The sequence below is a fragment of the Bubalus kerabau genome, chromosome 10, assembly GCF_029407905.1.
Source record: "Bubalus kerabau isolate K-KA32 ecotype Philippines breed swamp buffalo chromosome 10, PCC_UOA_SB_1v2, whole genome shotgun sequence".
In the NCBI taxonomy this organism is placed as follows: domain Eukaryota; kingdom Metazoa; phylum Chordata; class Mammalia; order Artiodactyla; family Bovidae; genus Bubalus; species Bubalus kerabau.
In genome coordinates, this window is record NC_073633.1 from 70,200,378 (window position 1) to 70,224,694 (window position 24,317).

Sequence of the window (24,317 nt, forward strand, 5' to 3'; positions counted from 1 at the left end):
AGTCTCCCCCTCCTCTGCTAGGCCTGTGTGTGTGTTAGTTACTCAGTTGAGTCTGATTCTTTGCAACCCCATGGACTGTAGCCCACCAGACTCCTCTGTCCATGGACTTCTCCAGGCAACAATACTGAAGTGGGTTGCCATTTCCTTTTCCAGGGGAACTTCCTGACTCAGGGATCAAACCCGGGTCTTCTGCATTGCAGGCAGATTGTTTACGGAGCAAGTATATCCTAGGCCCTCAACAGATAACTGTTCAAATGAACTCAGTCCCTCATTCAGCTCTCCATTCCTCCAGCTGAGTGTTCCCCAATTCTTGAACCTCTCCCCACAGAGCTAACTCGAACCTTTTTGGGCTGTGAATTGCCTCCAGTTTTCCCAAGATCCTCTTTCATTACAGAGCCCACGCCAACCCCTGAGGCTTTCTGAGCATCCACTGGCTGAGAACAATGTCTGGATGACTTCATATTCCTCTGTTTATACACCTTGCTTGGTGTTGGCTCTACCTTGAAACCGCAAAGCTGCTGCAGAGTCATGATTGATCAAGGAGCCTGGGGAACAGCCTGCCAGCTCAGCTTCTGCTGTACTAGCTCCAGCCTCTATAGCCTGAATCAGGAGCCTAAACACCTTTGCCCAGGGTCTGCTCCACACTGGAGTCATTTACTTGTAACTTCTCTTTCTGTCTGAGGGCAAGTGGCCACATCTGAGATAAATGGAAAAGCAGCTGGTGCTTTGTGCCTGCATGCTAAGTTGCTTCAGTTGCATCCAACTCTTTGGACCCTATTGAGGAGCCCACCAGGTTCCTCCATCTGTGGGATTCTCCAGGCAAGAATACTGGAGTGGGTTGCCATGCCCTCCTCCAGGGGATCTTCCCTGACCCAGGGATCAAACCCAGGTCTCTTATGTCTCCTGAGTTGGCAGGCAGGTTCTTTACCACTAGTGCCACCTGGGGAACCCTGCGATGCTCCCAGGCTGCCAGTGCTAGGACTTCCCAGCTGAGGGTCCTGCACCTTGGTTAGCTGCTGACTTCCCTGTTGGCTTCCCCAGTGGTCCCCAGAACCCAGGGATAAATCAGAAACCAGTCTTGCTCTCAGAAAACAAGGCTGGCCACTCTTCTGGATCTAGTTTTTTAAAAAAGCTGCTTTATCAGCAGGAACAAAACTATGATCTCCACCCCTAACAATAACAGTAACCCAGATTCTAGGGCTCTACCCATTATCAAGAAATTGGTGAGGGAGGCATAAATTAGCCACAGCTTCCAAAGAAACAAACTCATGAGTTCTCGGAAACATCTAAGCTGAGGCTGGGTAGTTATCTCCAGAACCATGAAGTGCTGAGCCTCAGGCAAGATGGAACCAGATATTCTTACCTCCCACTGAAGACAGAGCTGCACCTGGGAGGGGGCAGGGCAGACAACCAGTGCCATCCGGACCCAGGCAGTGAAGACCTTTCTCCCTTTGTCTTAGGACAAAGAAGACCCCTGTGTGCAGTTGTGTCTAGAGCCAGGTGACCTACAGGGCAGCCATGTGTGAGCTCTGCATGTCTTGAATCCTGGCAGCCAGGCTATCACCAGTGGGGACGTCAGAGCTTTGGGACTTGGTTTACCTTCTCAGCAAGGCCCTCAGATGCCCTTTGGGGAAGTGCCTGTGTCTGTGAGGAAAGCAGGCCAAGCAGACCCATGCCACAGCAGTACAGATCAGAGTCATCTCTGGAAACAGCCACTAAAGTAACAGAGAGCAAACCCAGGGGAAGAGGGAAAGGGAACAGGAAGGAGAGAGGCAGGGAATCTGAAGGAAGGGAGGCAGGAGCCCAGGATAAGAAGGAAAGGGGAGAGGTGGAGTCTCAAAATCCATTTTATCAACAATCCAAAGAAGACATTTTGAACAAGTTCATTGACATTACAAGTGGCACTTAGCTAGCTGGATGGGGCAGCTAACACCACAGAAACAAAATGGCAGAACCTACTTAAGGGTGAGTTTCTTTAAAAAGGCAATGCTCCCTTGAGTGAGTCCACCCAAGAGCCCAAACCACCAGCCAAAGAGGGGAAAGACTGGCTGGGCAGAAATGATGTGGGGGTGTCTAGAAGGAATGTAGATCAGCCTGGTAAGGCTGCTTCTGCAAAACACATGCCAGGGAGTCAGCCTTCCGAGTGCTGCATGTTGGGTCAGTCTACCTGAGCACCCCATACTATAATCTCCATCTTTTAAGGTGGATGTCTCAGCCATCGCTGCCTCCCTGGGAACATCCACCCAGACTCTGCTGGCCTGGTTCATATCCCAAACCCCTCACCAGCACATAGAGCAGGATGTAGAGGTGATGGGTCAGCCAGAAGCCCCGGAAGCTGCAGCGCCGGAAGTGGCGGGAGGCGAAGACGTACATGATGGCGAGAATCAGGAGCAGCATGACTCCCGTGAGACCTGCAAAATGAACATGGGGTGAGGGCAGAGGAGCAGGGTCTCACAGAGCCAGCTGTTCTGAGACTCCCAGGGTCCCCTCTCCACTCCACAGCTCTAGGTGAGTGACAGAAACCCACCATCCTTCCCTCTTCCTCTCCCCAACACCACTGATAACAGGCGCCTTTCACTTCCCCAGACCCTGCTTGTCCTTCATAGACCCTGTCACGATTGTTATGTCTCAAGCACCTGTGTCATTATTTGTTTCATATCTGTCACTTTCTTGACTCTCAGGTCCACAAGAACAGGGCCCAGGCTAAGCTAGTTCACCATTGCACTCGGGTGCCTAGTGTAAGGCCTGGCACACCACGGGCCTTAGGAAAATGTGTGCTGAGTGAATGAATGGACAGGGCAGCTACTCTGAGTCCTCTGAGTAGAACTCCGAATGTTGTAGGCCCTACCCTTGGGGAGTCGAGGCTTGGTCAGGGTCCAGGTAGTACTCTACCCAGCAGCCACATCACAGAGCATGAACACTGACACAGTGAGTGAGTGGGACCACACCATCACTGCTCATCACCAGAGCCCCCCTGAGTTCCACCCACCCAGACCTGGTAGGAGACCCCTCCTCTCACAGAGGATCCTAGGCAACACTGGAGCCATTCCAGAGAATGGTCCCTTACGTGATCAAGGAGGAGGCAGAAGTGAGGAAGATTAGAGCCCTGTAGTGTGGAAAAGCAGAGATTAAGAAGGGATCTAGCCAAAGCCTCTAAGTCCTGAATGGAGAGGAGAGCGTAAACATGGCTTGATCCACTAAACCCCAGTGTGCAGGATCAGCAAGCACTCTCTGAAGTTCAAAGCAGATCGTTTTAGGGTTTAAAGAAAAATAAAAAACCAACATGCTGTGTTTTACAGAAAGGAGTGTAACACATTTACAGAAAGATGTGTTACTCCAAGGAGGGAACAGACTTAAAATATAAATAGCTTCAAGAAGCATTTGAATAGATTCACAGCTAATAGCTCTAAAATGGGTGATTATGGGGAGTGGGGAATATGGGCTCTTGTCAAGACTACAGAATGGAGGGGGAAGCCTATTTGCCAGGAGGGGGAAGGGTATTTGCCATGCTCCATGAAGAGCCCAGCTCCTCCCCCACATAGCTGGGGCACAGCATTCCTCAAAGTCACTGTCATGGTAGGTGTGTGTGTTCAGGTGGAGGGGATACACTGCTGTTCCTCAGAGGGAGTAACCCACTCAGAACTGGGGGAGGAGCCCAGCTAAGCTCTTGAGAGAAGGCCTGGAATGCAGTCCCCTACAGCCCAGGAAAGCACTCTGGGCAAGGGCAGAGCCTGGCTCACAGTCAAGGCCAGAAGCACCAAGCCAGAGTGACTGGGCTGCCTGTGGCAGGCAGAACCCAGAGCCTGGCACTCAGAGCCAGGCCCAGAAACACACGCAGCAGAGAGGGCTCTCACCTGGCACAGTCTGGAAGAACCACCAGTAATACTTCTGGGGGAACTCAGATCTGTGGGGAAGGGAAAGCAAGTGAGGGGATGTCTAGGACTTCCAGAAAGGACCCTCTAGAGGAGGTACCCCAAACCAGCTACCAGTCTCCCTTTCTGCAACCTGGGATTCGGGGCTCAGGATGATCATTGTGCTATAACCTGGAGGGGGACCCACTCCTGAGCCAAGAAAATTTCTTTTCGTTTTTTTGAGACAAGAGGATTTCTGCAAAGAATTTCACCCTCTTCACCCCCAGGCCAGGCCACACACACACATACACTGTCTCTCTCTCACTCTCTCTCTTTCCCTCTCTCTCTCTCTCCCCTCTCTCTCTCTCTCTCACCCATTGTCATGGAAGAGGCCCGGAAAGAGGCAGGAGAGGACGCTGAGCGGGCTGATGGAGAAGAGGTACACGTTCACCACGTGGCCTGCACTGTGTAAGACTGAGGAAGACCAGACAGGGTAGGGATGAGCCTGGGGCCAGCCCACTGCTGGTGGTCAGAGCATTCAACCCCAGCAGGAGGACTCCAGCCAGCCAGAGTTGGGGGCCTGAAGAAGGACCCTGGGGATCTAGACTTCTGTTTTCTAATCAGCCTCCTGTTCCTCCCCTGCCTCACATACACATTATCTGTGAAAACAACCCCACAGGTCTGAAATTATACTATTAGAAATTCATTCCTTTGGTTTCTCTCGCAGAATTATGTTTTAAAACATAAAAGTTGGGGGAGATCACACACTATTATGTGCACTCATTTTGGGGTATGAGTAACTTGTCAGTGGGAAGTGGTGAAGTGGACTTTACAGCCTGGGGCAGTGAGGGACTCCTGGGCTTACCTCACACCACCGTCATCCTATGAGAAGGACATCTAAGACTAACGCTCACATTACACGCGGGTGGAGAAGAGGGGGGCTCTCAGAGGAAGGGGAGCCTGCAAGGGGTGAAGGAGGTGGAGAGGATCCCTGAGACTCCCAGGCCCTGCCTGTGAGGACGATGGCAGTAGAGGCAATGAGGCGATGGAAGTCTACGGCGGCGTCGAAGGGCACGTAGCGGTTGAGGAAGGTCTCTCGCAGGAAGGTGATGAGGTTACGGCACATGGTGAGCAGGATGTAGGAGAACATAAAGGAGATGCTGGCCGCCGTGCCGCGAGACAGGATGATGCCCACACGGGTGGTGTCCGTGATGCCCTTGTGGTGAGCCGCAAAGGCGTAGTCTGCAGAGGGCCCTGGCCGGTGAGCTCAGCGCAGGCCCCGGCCCGCGGCCACCACTGCCGGCCACAAGCCTCCCGCAAGCGCTAGTCCAGCCGGCACCTCGCTCCCCTGAGGCCCCGCCCCCAGGGCTGTCACTCATTGCCGCCCCGCCCCGGGGCTGTCAGTCCCTCGCTTAGGCCGCACTCCCAGGGCTGTGGCTTATTGTAAGCTCCGTCCCTCCACGGCTGTCACTCACAGTAGGCTCTCTCCAGGAAGAGACCTCCCGCAATCGCGTAGAACACTGCCAGGCAGCCGATGTGGCGCCGGTAGTTTTCAACGAAGCGCTTGAACTGCTGCACTGTCTGGTGACGACGGCTGCGTTGAAACTTCTCTCGGTGAGCCTCGGTGAACAGCAGGGGCTGGAACGATGTCACCCTGGAAGACAGGAAGTCTTGGTTCTCCGCTAAGGACCCGATGCTAATATGGACCCGTTCTCCAGAGCGGAGAAAGGAGCATCAGGTTATTTCAGACACAGTAGGGTGTAGACCTCAAAGGTTCCTTAATACCACCCTCCTTAAGCGGGCTGTCAGTGAGGGGACGCCCTTGCAAATGGTCACTGGTCACTCTTCTTCCAGTCCGTAGCTCTCAATTCCCACCAGCTCCATTCTCATCCTTTACTGGAGGCTCTTCCTCCAGGAAGCCTTCCCTACCTCCCAGGCATAGGTGACCACTTCCTTGAGCTCTGAAGCCTCCTGTTCTTACCACTATTATAGCATCATCAGTGGGACACTGTAACTATCACTGTACCAGACTATCTCAGCAGACTGTGACATTCTTGGGCAAAGACTGTTCATCTTGCCCATACCCCCAGTGCCAGCACAGTGCCTGGCGTTAAATAATCAATGTGTGCGTGCCAAAGGGATGGGTGAACTGCTTGGGCTAAAGGGAAGGAGCAAGCGTACTTCTTGCCAAACCTCCTGCGAATCTCCTGGGGAGGGTCTGTGTCGTTGGGGCACTGCAGTCTCCGTGGTGTCAGCTCCACCTCGATGTCAGGGTCCTTTCGGGGACCGCGAGCACTCACTCTGGGAGAGGGACTAGGACAGGAATGCAGATTAGGATGGGACCTTGGCCACCTGAGCCACCAGATTCTCTGCTGCCGCTCCCATAGGGCTTTCTCTGCCCTTTTCTGATTTGCATGAAAGCACTACTTGGGCTAGTGAAGGTCCTGATCCCAGACATTGTGGAGAAATAAAAAGCACCTCCCTGACCCTCTCCCTTCAACATCCCCAGATGAGGGCTTACCACAGCTTCTCCTGGCTGATGTAGGAGGCTCGCCGGCAGAGGTCCTTGATGACTTCAGGTACCTCCACCCCTGCAATGCAGAGCCGGGCTAGCTAGAAGCTCAGGGTCCAGGGCCCAGGAGGACCTATCTCAAATGCACTCCACTCACCCCATGTCTGGACACTGCAGAGGGTCCCTGGCCAGTACACTGCCTCTGGGTGAGCCAGCCTCAGTCTGTGATCCCAGTGGTAGCTAGACTCAGCCATGAGGGGTTAGGGAGAGGGTTGGAAACCAAGGTGGCCAGGCAGACTTCCCTGAGTATGTGTCCAGTTTCAGTCCCACACCTGAGACTGGTATCAGGCTTGTGGGCTAGGGTTCAGGAACTGTACACAACCTGCCTGATAAGACGGCTGCTGCTGCTAAGTCACTTCAGTCATGTCCGACTCCGTGCGACCCCATAGACGGCAGCCCACCAGGCTCCGCCGTCCCTGGGATTCTCCAGGCAAGAACACTGGAGTGGGTTGCCATTTCCTTCTCCAATGCATGAAAGTGAAAAGTGAAAGTGAAGTTGCTCAGTCGTGTCCGACTCTTAGCGACCCCATGGACTGCAGCCTACCAGGCTCCTCCGTCCATGGGATTTTCAGGCAAGAGTACTGGAGTGGGGTGCCATTGCCTTCTCCCGCCTGCTAAGACTACTCAGCCATGAAACCCTGCTAAAGACCATCTGGCTTAAAAACTCCCAGGAGTTAAGTGTAGACTCTAGGTAGTACATGTATGGGAGATGACTATAAAATTCTTTCCCCTTTTCTGTGTTTGAAAGTGCTCGTAATAAAATGTTAGGGGTTGGGAGGAACCCTCCCAGAAGCCGCCAGAGCTAAGGGGCAGGGCAGGACTGAGCTGCAAATCCAGGTTCTCACAGGAGTCCTGGGAACATCCAGGTCACTTTCAAGTGCAAAACCAGTCTTGAAGATTACCCTGGTCTACAGCCCAGAGGCCAAAGTGACTAAACTGAATTTAATGAAATGAGTGTTTAAAAACAAAGTATAGATGTCTGTCCTCTCAAACGGTTCAGCAAACAACAGATGTTGGAAAATGGTAACAAATGGCAAATGTAGGTGAAGGGCAAAGGGATGCTCCTTGTACCATTCTTACACCTTTCCTGCAGGTTCATGATGTTTCCAAGTGAAATATAGAGGAAACAGCAAAGCACAACAACAATTAAAAACCAAGCAGAACAGTATTCAATGCTAACACTCAACTTAATCTTCAAGCCTGGTCCTCCCTCCCACACCAGGGCCTGGATGTCCCCAGGTCTAGGCTCACTTCCTGGCACCTGTCCCTGCTTTCCCCTCAGGCCCAGGTGCCTGTCTGGGAAAGGTGGGAAATTGCAGAATCAGGAGTGCTGGGTCTGTGCTCTACCAAGCCCCCTCTCACCCTGGGGACCAGAAGCCCTGACCAGAGGCCCAGTTGTGTCTTATACAATTCACCCCTCACCCCATCTGGGCTGCTCAGCCCCTCAAATTCTCATAATACTGGGAGGGACTGGGTTTGGTCTCAACATGTTCCACTGAGAATCCCAGGCTGTGAAGAGTCTGTAACAGCCCAGAGGAGGCCACAGGCAGTCCCTCTGCCTGCTACCTGGCTCCTCCTCACCCTGACTCTAGCCCCTACTCACCTGAGTCAGACATAGGTGGGGCAGGTAGTCAGGGGGAGGGAAAAAAATAGAACGGGACTCCATATACTCAGCAAACATTTAACGAGCACTCCTCCGAGGGGTAAGGTGGGAAACAAAACCAGAGCAGCTCACTGCCACCATCAGACCCCCAGCTGAGATGCGTATGGCCAGATACGAGGAGACACATCTTCCCTCATGACGTAAGCACCAGGCACTGGGGCCTTTGACAGGAAAGCAGAATTCCAGCTGCCATCCCCCACCCTATCCTGACCCTGCCCACCCCACCAGCAGGGCTGCACTATGACTTTTCTGAGCCATGGGCACTACTGCCTTTCTGTATTAAAAATTATATTTTAATAATTATGTTGGTATAAAGAAGAATATAATCCAGGCTGGATACATTACATATTTATCAACATTATTATATTAATTCTTCTGACTGTAAAAGAAGTATAAACATTTCAATGGCACCTCAAAGCATGTGGACCCTAGGCAGGTGACTGCTGTGCCTACTAACTGAGTCAGCTGTGCCCGGCCAGCTGCCCCACCTTTGACACAGAGCTGCGTGAAGCGGAGCTCGCTGTCGTGGTCCCGCAGCATGAAGTGGAAGTCCTCCCACGTCAGCTCCTGCTTGTCCTGGAAGCCTGACTCCCGGAACATGGACTCCACCACCTCAGCCAGCTGGGTCTTGGTCAGGCAGTTGTTGGAGATCTCGATGAAGGACCTGGGGCCGGGGGGAGGGAAGCCATCAGGCCCCAACAAGCAGCCTGAAGCTTAGATGCAAAGCCATCCCAACAGACCTTCAGAGCTGAGCCAACATGGAAGGGCCCTGACTGACTAAATCCCAAGTCCTCTCCGAGTTACAGGAGTCTCTGGCTATATGGACTCTATATCTGCTGTTTACCTCCTGCTCCCTCCTTCATGGCCCCCCTCTCTCCCCCACAGTTCCTTCTCTGGCCCACTCTCCCAGCTCTCCTGCAGCACCAACCTCAGCATTCTGATGAACTCATCCTTGGAAATGAGGCCATTCCCATCAAAGTCATACATGCGGAACATAAGGCGAGACTTCTCCTCGGGGGAGCCTGGGAGAAGAAGGACCCTGTGAGAGCCTCGGCCCACCTGCCTACACCCCAGGCTGGCCAGGAGGAGCCTCACACTGGATCGACCCACTGCTGGACGCAGCCAGGGTTTGCTCTGCTTCCTGACTCCTACCCGGGCATTCCCAGGTGTCTGCCACGACTGGAGACCTGGCCCCAGTACTTCCCCATGTCTTAACAGGTCAGCTGCACTCCAGTCTCAGTCTCCAGCTCTTCTCATCTCCTCCTGTCTAGGTAATCACTCCCTCCTCCCTCACCTTTCATGAAGACCACCAGGATATCGAGGAACTCCCGGAAGGACAGGTAGCCATTGCCGTCTTTGTCGGCCAGAGAAAACATGGACTGCACAAACATGTCCTGGGGCTTGAGGCCCAGGGACTCAGCAAACTCGGCCCGGCTCAGCTCACACGTCAGGGCCTCCTGCACCTTCTGCGATGAGTCCAGGGGCAGGGCCCCTGCATCTGCCTGGTCAATGTCCAGCACCTGTACTTGGGCAGCAGCAGAGGAGGGAGAGAAAAAGACAAGGCTTCCTTGACTTGAAGGCCAGTGCAGGCTTTTGGTGCCACCTTTCAAGGTGACTGCTCAGCAGCCCCGCCACTAAGCACTAGCCCATCAGCCCTGTGGGTGGTCCCTCGGCCTCTGTATTAGCTGATTGGACCAGGGATGCACACTTGACCCAAGCAGAAGGTCTGAAATTGAGACTGGGAGGTCCCAGGACAGTCTTGACCTGAGTGTAAGAAAACAACCACACTGCTCCTTCATGTGCTCAGAGACAGAGACAGGAGGAAGTGGGGGGCGGGGGGTTGACTTCCCTGGTGGTCCAGTAGCTAAGACTCTGTGCAGGGGGCCTGGGTTCGATCCCTGGTCAGGGAATTAGATCCCACATGCCATAAGTAAAGTTCTAGCATGCTGCAACTAAGACCTGGCACAGCCAAATAAATAAATAAAAGCAAGCAGGGGCATGGAGAAAATGGAGGCTGCCTAAGACAAAAGTGGCCTTGTTTGATGACAGCTTTCCCTTTCCTGGTCCCTTTCAGATCAGATCAGTCTTCCCTTTGGACTTCCTGAGACGCCACTATGTCCTCAGAGTCACTGACCCTTTGTCAGTGCTAGCTTGAGCAGGGGTCTCTTATCTCCAAAGGAGTTTTGACTGAGAACATCCTCAGCTGGGCTGAGAACACGTTGGGCTGGGGCAAGGGGAATTCTCATGGCAGGTCATCTTCAGCCCACCCTCCCCGGGGCTGCCTGATCATAAAGACAGACAGTGAGGGCAGCAGGCTACTGCACCTGTCCTCCCTGCTGTCAACTGGGGGCCTCCAGGTCCAGGGCCGGCTGTGATTTCATGAGCTAAACCTCATTGCTTCAAGCAAGGTGCTGTGGTAGAGAAAGAGCCTGGGGCTGGAGGCAAGAGATAGGGGTTCATGTCCCAACTCTGCCACCCACTCACACTACATGACCTCAGGTAGGTCCATTCAGCTGTCTGGCATTCATTTCCTCACCTGTCTTTCTTATATCACAGGGTTATTGTGAGAATCAATGAGAGGTTGTGTGGAAAATGTTTTGAAAGCACTGAGCAGATAGAAAGGGTTGGCAGCTACCCGCAGAATATAGTAACACACCCTTGACAGTTCCCAGCACAGGGAGTTGCCAGAGCACTTTGGGTCCTAAGCTGAGAGGAGGTGCCCAGGTCCTGTGGCAATGAGTCACCCCAGTGGGGGTCCCTCCACTCTCCTGCACACCCAGGTTCAGCTTGTTGGAGGAGTGAATGACATGCCATGTGCCTGGCATGTAATGAATGACCATTAAATAGTGCCTTCCTTCATAAATCCTTTCTGCAGTCAGCCGGCCCTGCTCCTTCACCTCAAACATTCATTTTCTTCCCCTCTACTAGGCATCTCTGCTCAGCCCTTCATGCTGCTTTCTTCTGAGACAAAATTTTTCCAACTTTTTTTGAGTACTTGCAAAATCTCACCTCCACCAAGACTACCTTACATCGGCCTGAAGCCTTGCTACCTTTTCTGAACTCCTAGACCACTCACTTCCTGGATCTCTTTTGTAGCTGTCATTCTTCCCAGTTATCTTTCTTCCTGTGCTCACACCATCTTCCTGGTGGGATGATAAACTCCACCGGCGGGGGCCCATGCTGTATTTATCCTTCATCTCCCAAGCTTCTCCTCTCCACTATTCTGCTCCCAGGCTGCCTGCATTTCCATACCAGATAGGGACTCAAGTCCTTACAATTCTCTTCCTATCTTGTTTACCCACATCCTCCCAAGAAACTCAAAAATCTGCAAGGTGGACACTAATGTCCCATCGAGGCCTCTGACAGCTGTGTTCCCCCAAGGACATGTGACCAAGGGCCCCCATACTGCTCATCTCACCCTAAGTTCCTGCAGTCATTGGGGCAGGATGCACTGCATGAGGGCAGCAAAGTGGTTAGCTGTGAGCAGTGAAATAAGAAGTGACACATTTAGATAACCCCCTTCCTGGGCACTGCCTCCTTGGAATCTTACAGATGAGGGTGGGCTTGGGAAAGGGGCAGGAACATCTCCTTACAGCAAGGTCAGGTAACTTGGCCAAAATCACAGCAGAGTTGATTGTTAACTAAGAACTCGGGGCTTCTAACCTTCCTTGGTGTCACCCCCTGGCCTTACACAGGTATACCAGTACAGGCAGGCCCACGTGGACAGAACCGATCCCACATACACACCTGGGAGAAAAGGTGCCTGAAAAAGGTCTCCAGAAGGTGGCTCCGCTGCTCCCGTGTCACTGCGGCCCTCATCAACTCCTGCTCTCGCAGCTCCCACTCCTGAAAGCTCAGCCCACTCTCCTTCAGAGCCCCCCGCAGACACTCCACCATCACCTGCCGTTCTTCCTCCAGGTTAAATAGCAGCACCTATGGAGGAGCCATCGGAAGAACAACCATGTATCAAGGCCTTGTAAGGCCAGAAGGTTTACGTGAATCTTGTTTTTTTTTTTTGGGGGGGGGGGCAGGCAGGGGGCACTGGAAAAAGCACTCTGGCCAAAGAGATATTGTTACTCCTGGACTCCATGGAGTTAGGAGGCTTGCTTGTAGGTGCAGAGGTAGCATGCAAAGGCACGTGTGCAAAGCTATTCTTCCTCTCTACTCCATACTGGAGAAGGGAGGGGAAGGCGGGAAGGGCAGAGGATGGAGAGGCCCAGGAGCTCGACAGAGTCAGAGCCAAAGACCAGCACCTGACTGAGCTCCCCTCCAAATCTCTAATTCACCAGATCCTGCAGCTGGGGACAGGAAAAAGGGCCCAGCTTCCTCTCAGGACACTCAGCTAGGGCCTGCCACGGCATTCATAGAAAGGAAGGGGACAGACTGAGTCTGCAGGAGCAAAAGGGACAGTTGAGACTGTGGCATCCAGCAGACTCAGAGCAGCACAGACACATTCCAGTTTATCTCACTATCCAGCACTCCACCCAGGGACTAGGAGTCAGAAACCCTGCCTGGCCCGGGGCCCCTCCCCTCCACCTGGCTGCCCCCATGGCTGTGGCTGCAGACAAAGAGCCAGGGGCCAGCTGGGCCATACCAGGTCATACTCCTTGGGGATCTTGAGCAGCAGGGCACGGCGTCCGTGGTTGCTGGACAGGATGAGGTTGACCTGCTGTGGGGGCCGCAGCTGGACGGTGCGGAGCACGGAGAGCCTGCCGTCCACCACGTGGATCTGCCCGGGCTGCAGGTGCACCAGCACAGGCCGGCAGGGCTCCTTGCGGCCCTGCCATTCCATTGCTGGAGAGAGATGAGGCTGGGTCAGCTGGGGGCTTCCTCCCCACGCCCCACCACCGCCTCGGGGAGGAGGGCCGGCTCAGGGCTGGAGTTAGATCAAGGCCTCTGAGCTCCATGTCCTGTCCTGAGTACTGGCGGTCATCCCCTGCCGACAGTCGCGCCTCTAGTCCATGAGCAGCATAACTACCACGTCCCGAGTGTTGACTATGTGTCCAACACTGTACCGAGTGCTTTACGTGAACTACTTTATTTAATCTTCACAAATCTATGAGGTTAGTGCTATTGTTATTATGTTACAGATGAGAAAAAAATAGATTTAGACAGATTACAATTTGCCTGAAGTCCAATAGCCCATAGGGGTGGAACCAAGATTCCAATCCTCAGTGAATGTGACTCTAGACCTTCTTTAATGACTTCCCTGTTGGCTGAAATTCCAGTGTGAGACACTGCAAAGCAGCAGTTCTTGGGAATTTGTGAGTCACAGTGAGCTTGTGAAATGTCGGCAGGGTCCCGTGACTCCTCCCTGTAAGTCTATCACATTCTGTTTTGGAGGGGGGACCATCAGGAGGAGCTAAGGAGGATGGGGGACTCCTGATTCAACTCCTCCTAATGCCCCAGTGACTCTTCCCGCCTGACCCGGCCTGACCTTTGCACTAGGCTGCTGAGGGATGCAGGGGCTGTAGCCTGGAGTCATGATCTCCCCTTCCCGACCCTGGCCAGCCCCAGGCCTACCTTTTATGCCCCCCACAAGCTTCTCACACATGATGCTCTGGCGGTCTTGGCCCTGGAGCCTCTTTAAATTTCTCCTCCGGAGCTGGGCAACAATCCAGGCACTGAGCAGGCTCACTGAGAAGCAGAGGCAGTAGGATGCTCAGGGGAAGGTAGAAGTCTGGGGAGATCAGTGGCTTCCTTCTCAGGTTTCTTTCCTTGGGAAGAACCCCTGCTGTCCTCACCTCCTAGGTTACCCATTCAGTTGTCTCAAATTATGAAGTGCCCTGGGAGGGAGGTGCTCTGCATCCCACAGGAAGCTTTGTGGAGCATTTAAGGTGCCTGCCTATGCTTACCTGCTTCTACCACTCCGGTCCCTTCCCAGCTAGAAATTGGTCCTTGTGCCAGAGACTGGACCCATTCTACCAGGCTGCTGATCGATCCACACACTTAGTCAAAGACTAAGTCCCAAGCCGTTGCCCCAGCAGCTACATCCCAGCCCTACTCCTTAAGCAGGCATTTGCTTCTGACAGTTTTCCACGCCCAGGCTACTGCAAATTTGCTGTGGATTGTGGGTTGCCCATGGCTCCTGAACCAATCTGGGCCCTGCGAGGGACCCCAGAAGACCAGGAAGACAATTCCCCCTGGAGCTGACTTATGTGTAGCTTTAATACTTCTCACATCCCACCTGCGCTGATGTTTTCATCTCCTCGGAGGAACAGTACTCTGCATTGGTTGGTTGTCATAGATGCAGCTGACCCCACCCCCAGCTGACACCTCTCACCCAGCCCCACCCTGCCCATCACTTTTACCCAAGGGGAAGCAGCACAAAGTCCCGATGGTGACCCCGAAGCCAAATCCACTGCCTTCAAAATAGTCCCGCATGATGGGGGGAGCACAGGCTGGCAGGCCTTCGGTGCTGAGCTGTCCTGGCTGTGGGCAGGGGTCTCCTGGGGAGACAGAGGAATGTACAGCTATGGGCGTGCTGGGCCACAAGCTCTGGGACAGGATCACTGAGGAAGGCAGGGTGGCAGAAAGAGTTCTGGGGAGCAGAGGAGAGGGGGCTTCTTACCCCTGCCATTGTACCAAGAATGTGGCATCTGCCTACTTGGGTAACATGTGGGATAAAAAAATGAACCTCAACCTGTCTCTCCCCCACACGCACATAATACACACCCCCACACACATAGAGCCCTTTCCTCATCACTGCAGTGGGATTAGGATATCCTTGGCCACCTGATGTGAAGAGCCAACTCATTGGAAAAGACCCTGATGCTGGGAAAGATTGAAGGCAAAAGGAGAAAGGGGTGGCAGAGGATCAGTTGCTTGGATGGCATCACTGACTGATTGGACATGAATTTGCGCAAACTCCAGCAGGTAATGAAGGACAGAGGAGCCTGGTGTGCTGCAGTCTCCATGGGGTTGCAAAGAGTCTGACACAACTTAGCAATGCAACAACAACAAAGGATAGCTTGGCCCCCACTATGCTATAACCATCCTGGCCAAATGTGAGGAGACCTGGCCTCCTCACCGGGTCTCTCTGCATCTCAGTACTACCCTCGCTTGGGTACCTGCTGGGGTTTTGCAGAAGGGACCCTACATGGCTGTAGGTGGCCACCTGAGGCCCCAGAACCCAAGTCTTCAGGGGCAGAATCAGGGTCACTCCCCACATGGAGTCTACTACCCAGCCACCCTGAACCAAGCCCCCAGCTCAGGAGGGCTGAGGCACCAGATCCCAAACCCCACCAAGCGCCCTGGGCCACTCACCAGCATGCCAGAAGAAGACACTGGGCTGCAGGGCACCAGAGTCCACCTTGGTGACAGCTACTAGGACATCCCGTAGGGAAGTGTTTCTGATCTCTGCAATCTCTCTTTCAGAGAACAGCCTGGGAGTAGGAGAGGTAGTGAGCTGTTGAGATGGGTGAGAGAGGCAGGCCCCTAGGCCCAGGAACCCAGATGAAGGAAAAGACAACAGAACGTTGGGGTGGGAGTGGTGGGTCAGCTGGGAGTCAAGGGCCCATGGGGGCCATTCACGGGCAAAGGGTCTGGGACCCAGGCTGAGGTAGAGTCTGAGGCGGGAGCCAGGCAGGCCTTACCCATTCTTGCTGTTTTCAAACCAGTAGCGGTCGCCATCCCGCAGTCGCACAAACTGATCAAGGACGATGGTGCTGAAGAGGGGTCCAGGGTCCCCGTGGCTCTCCAGGAGCCCCCCAGGGAGTAGCTCCAGCCGGGACAGGTCCTGGTTGTACAGGGCCGCCGTGGCCTCCAGCACCTGGAGCCAAGAAGGGAGAGGTGCAAGGATGGAGTACCTGCCCTCTAGCCAAGAGCTGGCTCCCAGAGATCAGCCCCAGGGATCATCATAAAAAAGTGACAGTGACAGGAAGTCACTCATTATGCCCTGGGCACTGCTCTGAATGCTTTCTATAAGTTGACTCATTTATGAGAATTCTCTCACAGACTCAGCTGCTTATTTTATCAAGTTAAAACAGGCAGGCAGTCCCCTAGGTGACTTGTTCTTGAAAAGGTATGACAGTTGAAGGGTCAAAATCAGCACGAAAGTTGAATGGTTGAATGATGAATCAGAAAAAGCTTCTAATCTTTACAGGTTAAAAAAAAGTTTGGAAAATCGAATCCCTTCATATCCACTGCCTTTTAGAGACAGTATACGAACAGCGTTGTCCACCTGACTTTTACTGTAGTTCTTTTCTCCACAATGTAAATAAGCACTGTGTGCTATGCTGTGCTTAGTCTCTCAGTCGGGTCTGACCCTTTGAGACCCCATGGACTGTAGCCCGCCAGGCTTCTCTGTCCATGGGATTCTCCAGGCAAGAATACCAGAGTGGGTTGCCATGCTCTCTTCTGGGCGGAGTGGGGGCGGGTCTTCCCAACCCCGGGATTGAAGCCAGGTATCCTGCTTTGCAGACAGATTCTTTACCATCTGAGCACTGGACCAGCTTAATTCCAATGAGGCCCAACTGAAGTTAAGGATTTGCTGCCTTTGGCATAGCTGGTGATTCCTATCTACATGTTGATTTTATAAAGGTTTCAAGCCTTATGGACATATCACTTCTTTATAACCTTTCAATTCTCCACTTTCCAATAATTTTATAAAATAGTGAGGGCAAAAACAATAAAATAATTATTTACTGCTAGCTTCCCCAGTGGCTCAGAGGTAAAGAATCCACTTTCAATGCAGGAGAGGCAGGAGATGAGGATTCAATCTCTGGATCAGGAAGATCCCCTGGAAGAGATATGGAAACCCACTCCAGTATTCTTGTTGGAAAAATCTCATGGACAGAGGAGCCTGACTGGCTACGGTCCATGGGGTTGCAAAGAGTCAGACACAACTGAGGTGACCGAGCACAACTGTAGAAGCAATGCTGTGCCCAAAAGGTAAGGCAGCCAGAACTGGTCTGCTGGCTGGCAGTCCACGCCATTTGCCCAGGTCATAGCTCAGAGTGTGACAGCTGACTCTCCAAAAGCAGCTTGAATATTGGCGTATGAAAGTACAGTTTGTTTCTGAATTAAGGACCTGCTAAGCTCATTCAGGGAGTTGTTGGGAAGAGTAAATGAGATGAACCTTATCAAGTGCAACAGATGCTCTCTAAACATTTGCTGGATCTGCACAATCACAGAGTCTAAACCTGATCCTGCTGGTCTGGTAACTTCCATCCTGGTGTGTGATCCTGGGAAAAGCGACCTGGGTGAGCTCTGCCCCTCTCACCAGGTTCTTGTCTCTGGAGCCTGTATCTTGCTGTCTGTCTTCTGTGTCTCGACTCAGCGTGCCCTGGACCTCCCCCCACCCGGCCCCACCAGCAGGGGCCCAAACCCTCCTCACGGTGCCATCACTCCGGGAGAGGGCTGGGTTGATGTCCTGCCATCTGGTAACTGGAGGCAGGCCCAAGGTTGCCCTGGCCTTGGTGTAAGAGGGCAGGCCCAGATCTCGGCCCCGGAGCAGGCAACTGGCCAGGTGGTCTGTGCGGGAAAACTTCAGTGGCCCAGGCCAGAAATCTGGGGATGAGATACAGAAGAGTCTGAGGCAGCTCCTGGACCTCATGTCCGGGTTCCCACCAGCCCTGGGACGCCAGCCATACCCACACAGAGGGAGCTGTGGTCTGCAGGTCAGAAGCTCCATCAGCAATGAGAGAGTGCAGGTTTCCCACACCCTGTCCCCCCAACCCGGCATGCCTCTCTGCCTGGTTCTGGAGCTCCCACTGAACTTTTTCCCAGGGGCCAGGGCTGCATAGCCTGCAGGGACAGCCTCAGCCTCACCTCGCACGTCCTCCACCACCACATAGTCCTCTCGCTCAGCGATCTGGGAGGCCATGCCCAGCAGTAGCGCATCCACATCTTCAGCTCTTTGTAGGTTGGGGTGCTTTAGGGGTGGGGAGAGGGGAGAGGTGTGGCTAAAGGGGCCAGATGTTGGGCAGTCAGGCTCCCTCAACCCCACACTTTGGGTCCTGGGCCCACCCAGTCCTGCTGTTTGCTCCCAAACTGGAGAGTCATTCCTCCTCTACAGCTTGATCCCCTACTCCGGATGAACAATGTCCCCATCCATCCAGAACGCATGCTGCTAGGACACAGATCTCCACAAGCACAAGGGACCTATACTTTACTTCTGTCTTAGGAAACTTGATGGTACAGTTGCCAAAGGCACTAGGTCTACATCTTGACCCTTGCTCTGTTAGCAACCAGTTGTGTGACAGGACCTCTCTAAACTCAGTGTCCTGCCCTTAATAAAAGGGCCTTATTAATAAAATAAAATAAGTAAAATAATACAAAGGTATTAGCAGGACACTGACATCTCTTTCAGCCCAGATCTATGACTCTGCTTTCCTCTCCCCTCTTTCCTCTTACCTGCCCTCTATGAACATACTACATGGAGTATCTGATGTTGCTTTAAATGAATGGTTAATGCTCCTTACCCCTAGTGGCCTGGACAGGTGATTCCTGTTAATCTCTCAGAATTCCTCCCTCCACCTTGCCCTCCTCACACATACACATTCACACGCTGCCCAGGTGTGTCTAACCGGGAAGTTTCCTTGGGGGAAGGGATGGCTGGGGTACTCCAGTGCCTACATCGGGGAAGGAAAACCTAGGAAGAAGTGACACATGTAGAGCTGCATCTGCACAGCCCCCACCCCCGTGCCTCACACTGCCCTGAGGTGGGGAGGAGAACTGACGTTTGATGTGCACAGCTACCTGATCATCTCAGACATTGGTAGGGGAGAAGGCTGAGGTGCCCTGGGCTGCCTCCTCCACCCCAGCCCATCCCAGCTGGCTGCCTCAGTCCACTGCCCACCTTTACCACACACCCTCAGACACACACACACACACACACAACCTCAATCCTGACCTCTCGGCTCCAGTAGCTGTTGCAGACCCGGAGAGCTCTGGAGACACTTGAGTTCCTATTGATGACCCCCTGGAAGTGGCAGCTGGCATTTCTGAAATGAAAGAAGCAGGTTAGTGGGGACTGAGGCTATGAAGTCCTAATGTCAGGCAGGCATCAGCTCTGGTCTCCAAAGCTAGAGACAAGGACCTAGGTCATTGATTCCCTAAGGTGGTGTGTGGTCAGGTCCTAAACAATCTGATTTTTGGAAGGTCCCTCTCTCCACATTAGACCAAATTTCTAAAACTGTATCCCATATTTTGCCATGTTTCATTCTCTCTCACTCTCTCTTGACAGGTAAAGATATGGATATGGATATAGATACAGTTATAGATAAACTGTCAACAGAAAAAAAATGAACAACATAAGAGTTGTGAGTTCCAGTTTTATTTAGGGAGCTTACTGAGGACTATAGTCCAGGAAACAGTCTCTGAGTAGCTCTGAGAGGACTGCTCCAAAAAGGTTGGGAGAGAAGCTAGTGTATATATATGATTTTGGCTAGAGAATGGGTGCAAACACTCGTCTCTGTAGAAGGTTACTGCTAGTCATGGGGATCAGTACCTTGGTTAATGGTTTTGTGTTTTTCTATGTGTGGGGAGATAAAAGAATATGGGTTCATTAAAATTTTTTTTCCTGAGATATCTCTAGCTATCTAAGGAGTCTGTTTTTCCAAAGCACAGAGTGCCTTATCCTTTTTTTGGTCCCAAATTCTTTTTCAGGGTATACTGTTGGAAGATAGCTGCAGTGGTTAATTCCACAAGTGGTTCCTTGTGGAACTGGATGATGGGCAACATTCTTTATATATATATATGTATATGTATGTATGTAAATTAAAACATATAAAAGGGATTATTAATCATTTTTTGGAAATTACTTGTCTATGGATAACTCAAGTACTACAATTTCTTAGCCATCGTCAGCCATATCCAGAAATTGTTCTAGAGTAAAAAAATCTAATCCATGAATGTTTTCAATTATAATGCAGCTGGGGAAAAAAATAGACTGCCATGCTTTGTTTTACATACTTTTAACTTAATATGTATGTTTTTAAAGTTTCCCTCTCATTATTTTGGAGCCAACACTTTTCTTCAGCCTCACATGTTTTTATTGTAATGCCCTCCAAAGGCTTATAAGCCCCATGTTTTGTTCTTATAGCTAAAAATGCCCCCATGTAGTGTCAAAACCTGAGGTGCAGACCTGGGGGCTTTATGATTCACCCTCTGAACCTCAATTAACTGGTCTTTAATTGGGGGGATTAATATCTACACCGGTTGCAAAAAAAAGTGGACATTAAGGTGCTTAAAAACCACTGAAGGGGACTTCCCTGGTGGTCCAGTGGCTAAGACTCTGCGCTCATAATGCAGGGGGCTCGGGTTTGAGCTCTGGTCTGGGAACTAGATCCCACGTGCTGCAACTAAAATATCCTGTATGCCGCAATGAAGACTGAAGATCCCACCTGCCGCAACTAAGACCTGGCTCGGCCAAACAAATAAATAAATATTAAACACACACACAGTAACGTGTTCTTTAAAACAATTGTTGTCCTTCTTTCCTTCCCTAGTCACTGTTCTCTGGGGAATGGGCATACTTCAGATTGGTAAGCCTGTCCTGAGGGCAGATTTTTCTCAATATGTACCCCCACCCCTCCACACACAAACACCTGAGCCCCTCTCTCACCTCATGTAGACGCCAGGGGGCACCATGGTGGAGAAGAACTGCTCAGAGGCAGCCAGGAACTCAGGGGAGATGCTGGGGTCCAGGAAAGGGCGGTATCCTGGCCGGAGCCAAGAGGAGATAGGATTGGTAAGATTTAGCCCTTAAATCACTCAACTTCCCCCCGCCCCCACCAAAAAAAGTTCCAGCAAGCTCTCCCTTCCTCCCTCCCCATCCCCTCACCTGCATATTCAGGGGGCATTTTCCGCAGGAAGCTGGGCAGCCACTCATACATGGCGATGTTCTGAGGGTCAAGAGAGGGGAAAGGGGAGGCCAGGGCTGGAGCAGCCAGGCCACGAGGGATCTGAGCTCAAGGAAGGCTTAGGAGGGAGATGAGGACCAGGCAGGGACAGTCACAGGACACAGTCTCAGACAGGAGAGGTGCGGAGGTTCCTGTTCCCCACAAGCAACCAGGGCAGGTGGGTGGGGAGAAGGCTGCGAAATAATAATCAGAAAACCTCCTGCGTGAGTAGCGCTTTGCCTGCTTATCACCCTCAGGGGCTTTTCCTAGATGGCAGCTCTCTGGGCAGGAGAGGGTGGTTTCTGGCGGGGTCGTCCATGGGAGGGCTCTGGAGTCGCCTGGGGACCAGGCCGTGGGGGACCCACCTGGTAGGTGGCAATGACCCTCTTGCGCGCGTGCTGGAACAGCTCCTCGTCCCCCCAGAGCGGGTACCGCCGGGCCAGCTTCTGCGCCCACAGGTTGTGATAGCGGAACCAGAGCAGACTCAGCGCCTGCAGGAAGGGCTCGCGGTTCCCTCGCTCGGCCCCGAAGGCTGCACGCGCCGCGGGAACGCAGGGAGGAGATGAGCTCGGGCTGGACCGCGGGGCGCCCCTCGCCGTCCCTCGACCGCGCCCCGCCCGGCCCCCGCCGCCTCACCGTATAGCCCCCGCGGCCCGCGGCGGCCAGTGGTGGGATCTGGCGGCGTCCACATGAGCAGCGGGGCCTGCGCGGCCCGCGGGAAGGCGGGGTCGGGTCCCGACGCCAGCTGCCCCCCGGAGAAGCTCCGCAGCTCGTCGCTCCAGGAGTGCGAGGAGCCATAGATGGCGCTGCCATCCAGCCAGCCGGTCACCTCGTTGGTCTGCGGGGACGGCGGGAGGCTGAGCCTGGGGTCGGTCGGCCAGGCGGGTCCGGGAGGGGTGAGGGCCCGCGGCTGTCGTGGGTGCGGCGGGATGGGATCCTCTCCGCGGCTGCCTCGGGTCCCGCCAGCCCCCGACCCCCGTCTGCTGCGCTCACCAGGTCCCGGGGGTTGCTGGGGCTCTGTCCGGTCTCTGGGTCCCAGTGACTCCTCTGGAAGGGCAGGACCACGTCCCCGCTCTGGTCGCGGTCGAATACGGGGTCTCCGGGCGGGATGTGGATGTTGAGGAACTCGGCTGGGCAGCCAGACTTTTCCACGCTGACGAGATCCGATAGCACGTGGTAGCCTGCCAGCAATTGGGGAGGGCTTGGTAGGGCCAGCAGAGGGCCCCTGAGCCGTGTATGTAGACCCCCAGCTCCTTCCCTTCAAGCTTTAAAACACTCAGAAGCCATTACGGGCAAGTTTAAGCCTTGACCTCCCCACCCCTTACCAACCCTTTGTCCAAACTGTTTTCATTGTCAAGTTTGGGCTTCTCCTTGGTAACTGGGAGGTGCCCGTGAGTGTGCCTAGGCAGCAGGGCTGGCAGCACTGGCTGTGACATGCAGCTGGAAGCAGCCTGCCCAGAGGGCCTGCCAGCCTCAGTGGGATGCTGCACACTGGAAAGCAAGTATGGGCACCAGGGATGGCCGACAGGAGCTGAGCATTCCTGCTCAGAGCCAACAACCCCCAGTCAGTGGGGTCAGGCCCACCTAGCACCCCCATCCTCAGCCTTCGTACCAGAATCAGCACCCTGCCCTGAAGCTGTCCTAGGAGCCACAGGGGCAGAGTGAGAACAGAGTCCCACCATGAGCCCTTCAGGATTATGCCCATGGTCCTCTCTTCCCACTCCCATCAACAGCTTAAGGTGGTACAGATTTATGCCTCTCTCTTCTCCCCCTGCTCCCACGCCTACCCCACCACCCCATTGACTCCTCTTCCATCTCTCACACCCCTCTCTCAGACCCTCCGTCACTTCTCTCTGTCACTCCCTAATGACACAGAGGTGTCCAGCTGACCCCGCAGACCTCCCTTCCCCAGAGGTTGAGGCCCTCACCGAAGAAGACCCCCAGCACTGTGCGGTTTTGCAGCGAGGCCAGCCCTGCAGGGCCCCTCATGGCGGTGTTGCTCAGGGCCCGGGGGTTGGGCAGGTGAGGCTCTCCCAGGGGCTGGTACACGCCATCTGCATAGCTGGCTGGGACCAGACGCTGTAGCCGAGAGCCTAGTGGAGGAGAGGGAGACATAAGGATGAATTCTCAGGGGGCTCCTGGGCCCTTCTCCCAGGCTCCTCTCCAAATCATGGATTCTAAAATCTTAGGAATGAAGGAGCTTTTCTGGGTACCAGCCAGCCCTTGCCCCTTAGTGATGACTACTATCCTGACCCTGCAGCTCTGGTCTCCACTTGGCTCTCACCTACCTTTGCTGCCCCATCTGTGCTCCATGAGGTTGTTGTACCACCCATCAAATCGCTGTACCTCCCATGAAATGGAGTTCTGAGATCCTGTGTGAGAACAGAGGGAAGGGGCAGCTGAGCAAGTCAGTGCATGAGAGGACAGGCTGGGTATGGGTCCAGGGGGCCTGGCACTCGGAGCAGCAGAAAGTGGACACCCAGCACAGTGCAGAAGGAAGGGTGCAGAGGGAGATCACCCAGGGGAAAGTGATGTCCAAATTCAAGCCCAATCTTTAAGCTGTTCAGTGGGAAAATATGGCAGGGAGCACTAAAGTTGTGTAACTGGTATCTACTGATAAATGGCCTCAGAGAGGAAGAGGAGGGTGGCGATGGGGCAAGGGAGGCAGGAATCTTCTACTGCCCTCACACCTCAGCTCCCTGGGGACAGAAACTCTTCCCAGCCCTAAAACATCACACAGTGCAAGAGTCAGCCACTCTTCCACCCAGGGAAGAACGTCATTCTGACTCACCTGTGGACAGGGGCAGAATGGAGAGGGGCTTGGCCCTGTCCCGTTGAGCAGAGCTCAGAGCAAGGGTGTGAGCCATGGGGCTGAGGCTTTGGGGCCTGTTGCTACTCAGGTCTTTTTCCCAGTTTCTTGGGTGGGATCAGGGACTGACTGGTCGTGTGGATAACCTTGTTGCCTCCTCTTCTGGGGCATTATGTTCCCCACATAATTCCTCCTACTGATTCTATTTTATTCTCCAAAAACTAGGATCTAGGAGGAAGCACTCAGCTGTTGAGGGAAGAACTCAGGCAATGGGGGCAGAAGGAAGAGTGTAGATGTGGAGCAAGGATGCTTCTGGTCAGTAGATCAGATGACCAGCCAGATTCCTTTCTTTAGACTAGGAGGTTACAGGGCTTAGGCTCCCTCTCTGCTCACCTCAGAGAACAGAGCAAAGAAAAGGACTCTCATCAACCAGAGAGACTGTCGTTCCACTCAGACCAAGGACAGGATCTCAGAGCTACCTTTCTGCCCCAAGACCTCAGAGCTTGCGCATCAGCACACTTATACCCATAAACTCAGCAGGGGATCTGAGATGGAAGATGACTCAGGCTGTGATGTT

The 24,317-nt window shown here is 53.4% G+C and overlaps 1 protein-coding gene across 1 annotated transcript in view; it reads right to left on the reverse strand.

The window, feature by feature from the left end:
• DUOX1 (dual oxidase 1) overlaps positions 1–24,317 on the reverse strand; it is a 31,027-nt gene that overhangs the window by 5,472 nt on the left and 1,238 nt on the right. The window contains exons 2-27 of the mRNA XM_055536405.1: positions 23,220–23,303; positions 22,860–23,024; positions 21,925–22,112; positions 21,568–21,769; positions 21,297–21,463; positions 20,874–20,934; positions 20,655–20,751; positions 18,942–19,032; positions 17,858–17,960; positions 17,424–17,596; positions 15,682–15,857; positions 15,353–15,471; positions 14,398–14,535; positions 13,610–13,723; positions 12,681–12,880; positions 11,834–12,019; positions 9,381–9,606; positions 9,015–9,108; positions 8,575–8,750; positions 6,373–6,442; positions 6,033–6,164; positions 5,327–5,505; positions 4,863–5,093; positions 4,226–4,325; positions 3,855–3,904; positions 2,284–2,411 (exon numbers count right to left, since the gene is read on the reverse strand). Coding sequence (XP_055392380.1) covers positions 2,284–2,411; positions 3,855–3,904; positions 4,226–4,325; positions 4,863–5,093; positions 5,327–5,505; positions 6,033–6,164; positions 6,373–6,442; positions 8,575–8,750; positions 9,015–9,108; positions 9,381–9,606; positions 11,834–12,019; positions 12,681–12,880; positions 13,610–13,723; positions 14,398–14,535; positions 15,353–15,471; positions 15,682–15,857; positions 17,424–17,596; positions 17,858–17,960; positions 18,942–19,032; positions 20,655–20,751; positions 20,874–20,934; positions 21,297–21,463; positions 21,568–21,769; positions 21,925–22,112; positions 22,860–23,024; positions 23,220–23,303 — 3,650 coding nt within the window. The remainder of the gene's footprint in view (positions 1–2,283; positions 2,412–3,854; positions 3,905–4,225; positions 4,326–4,862; positions 5,094–5,326; positions 5,506–6,032; positions 6,165–6,372; positions 6,443–8,574; positions 8,751–9,014; positions 9,109–9,380; positions 9,607–11,833; positions 12,020–12,680; positions 12,881–13,609; positions 13,724–14,397; positions 14,536–15,352; positions 15,472–15,681; positions 15,858–17,423; positions 17,597–17,857; positions 17,961–18,941; positions 19,033–20,654; positions 20,752–20,873; positions 20,935–21,296; positions 21,464–21,567; positions 21,770–21,924; positions 22,113–22,859; positions 23,025–23,219; positions 23,304–24,317) is intronic.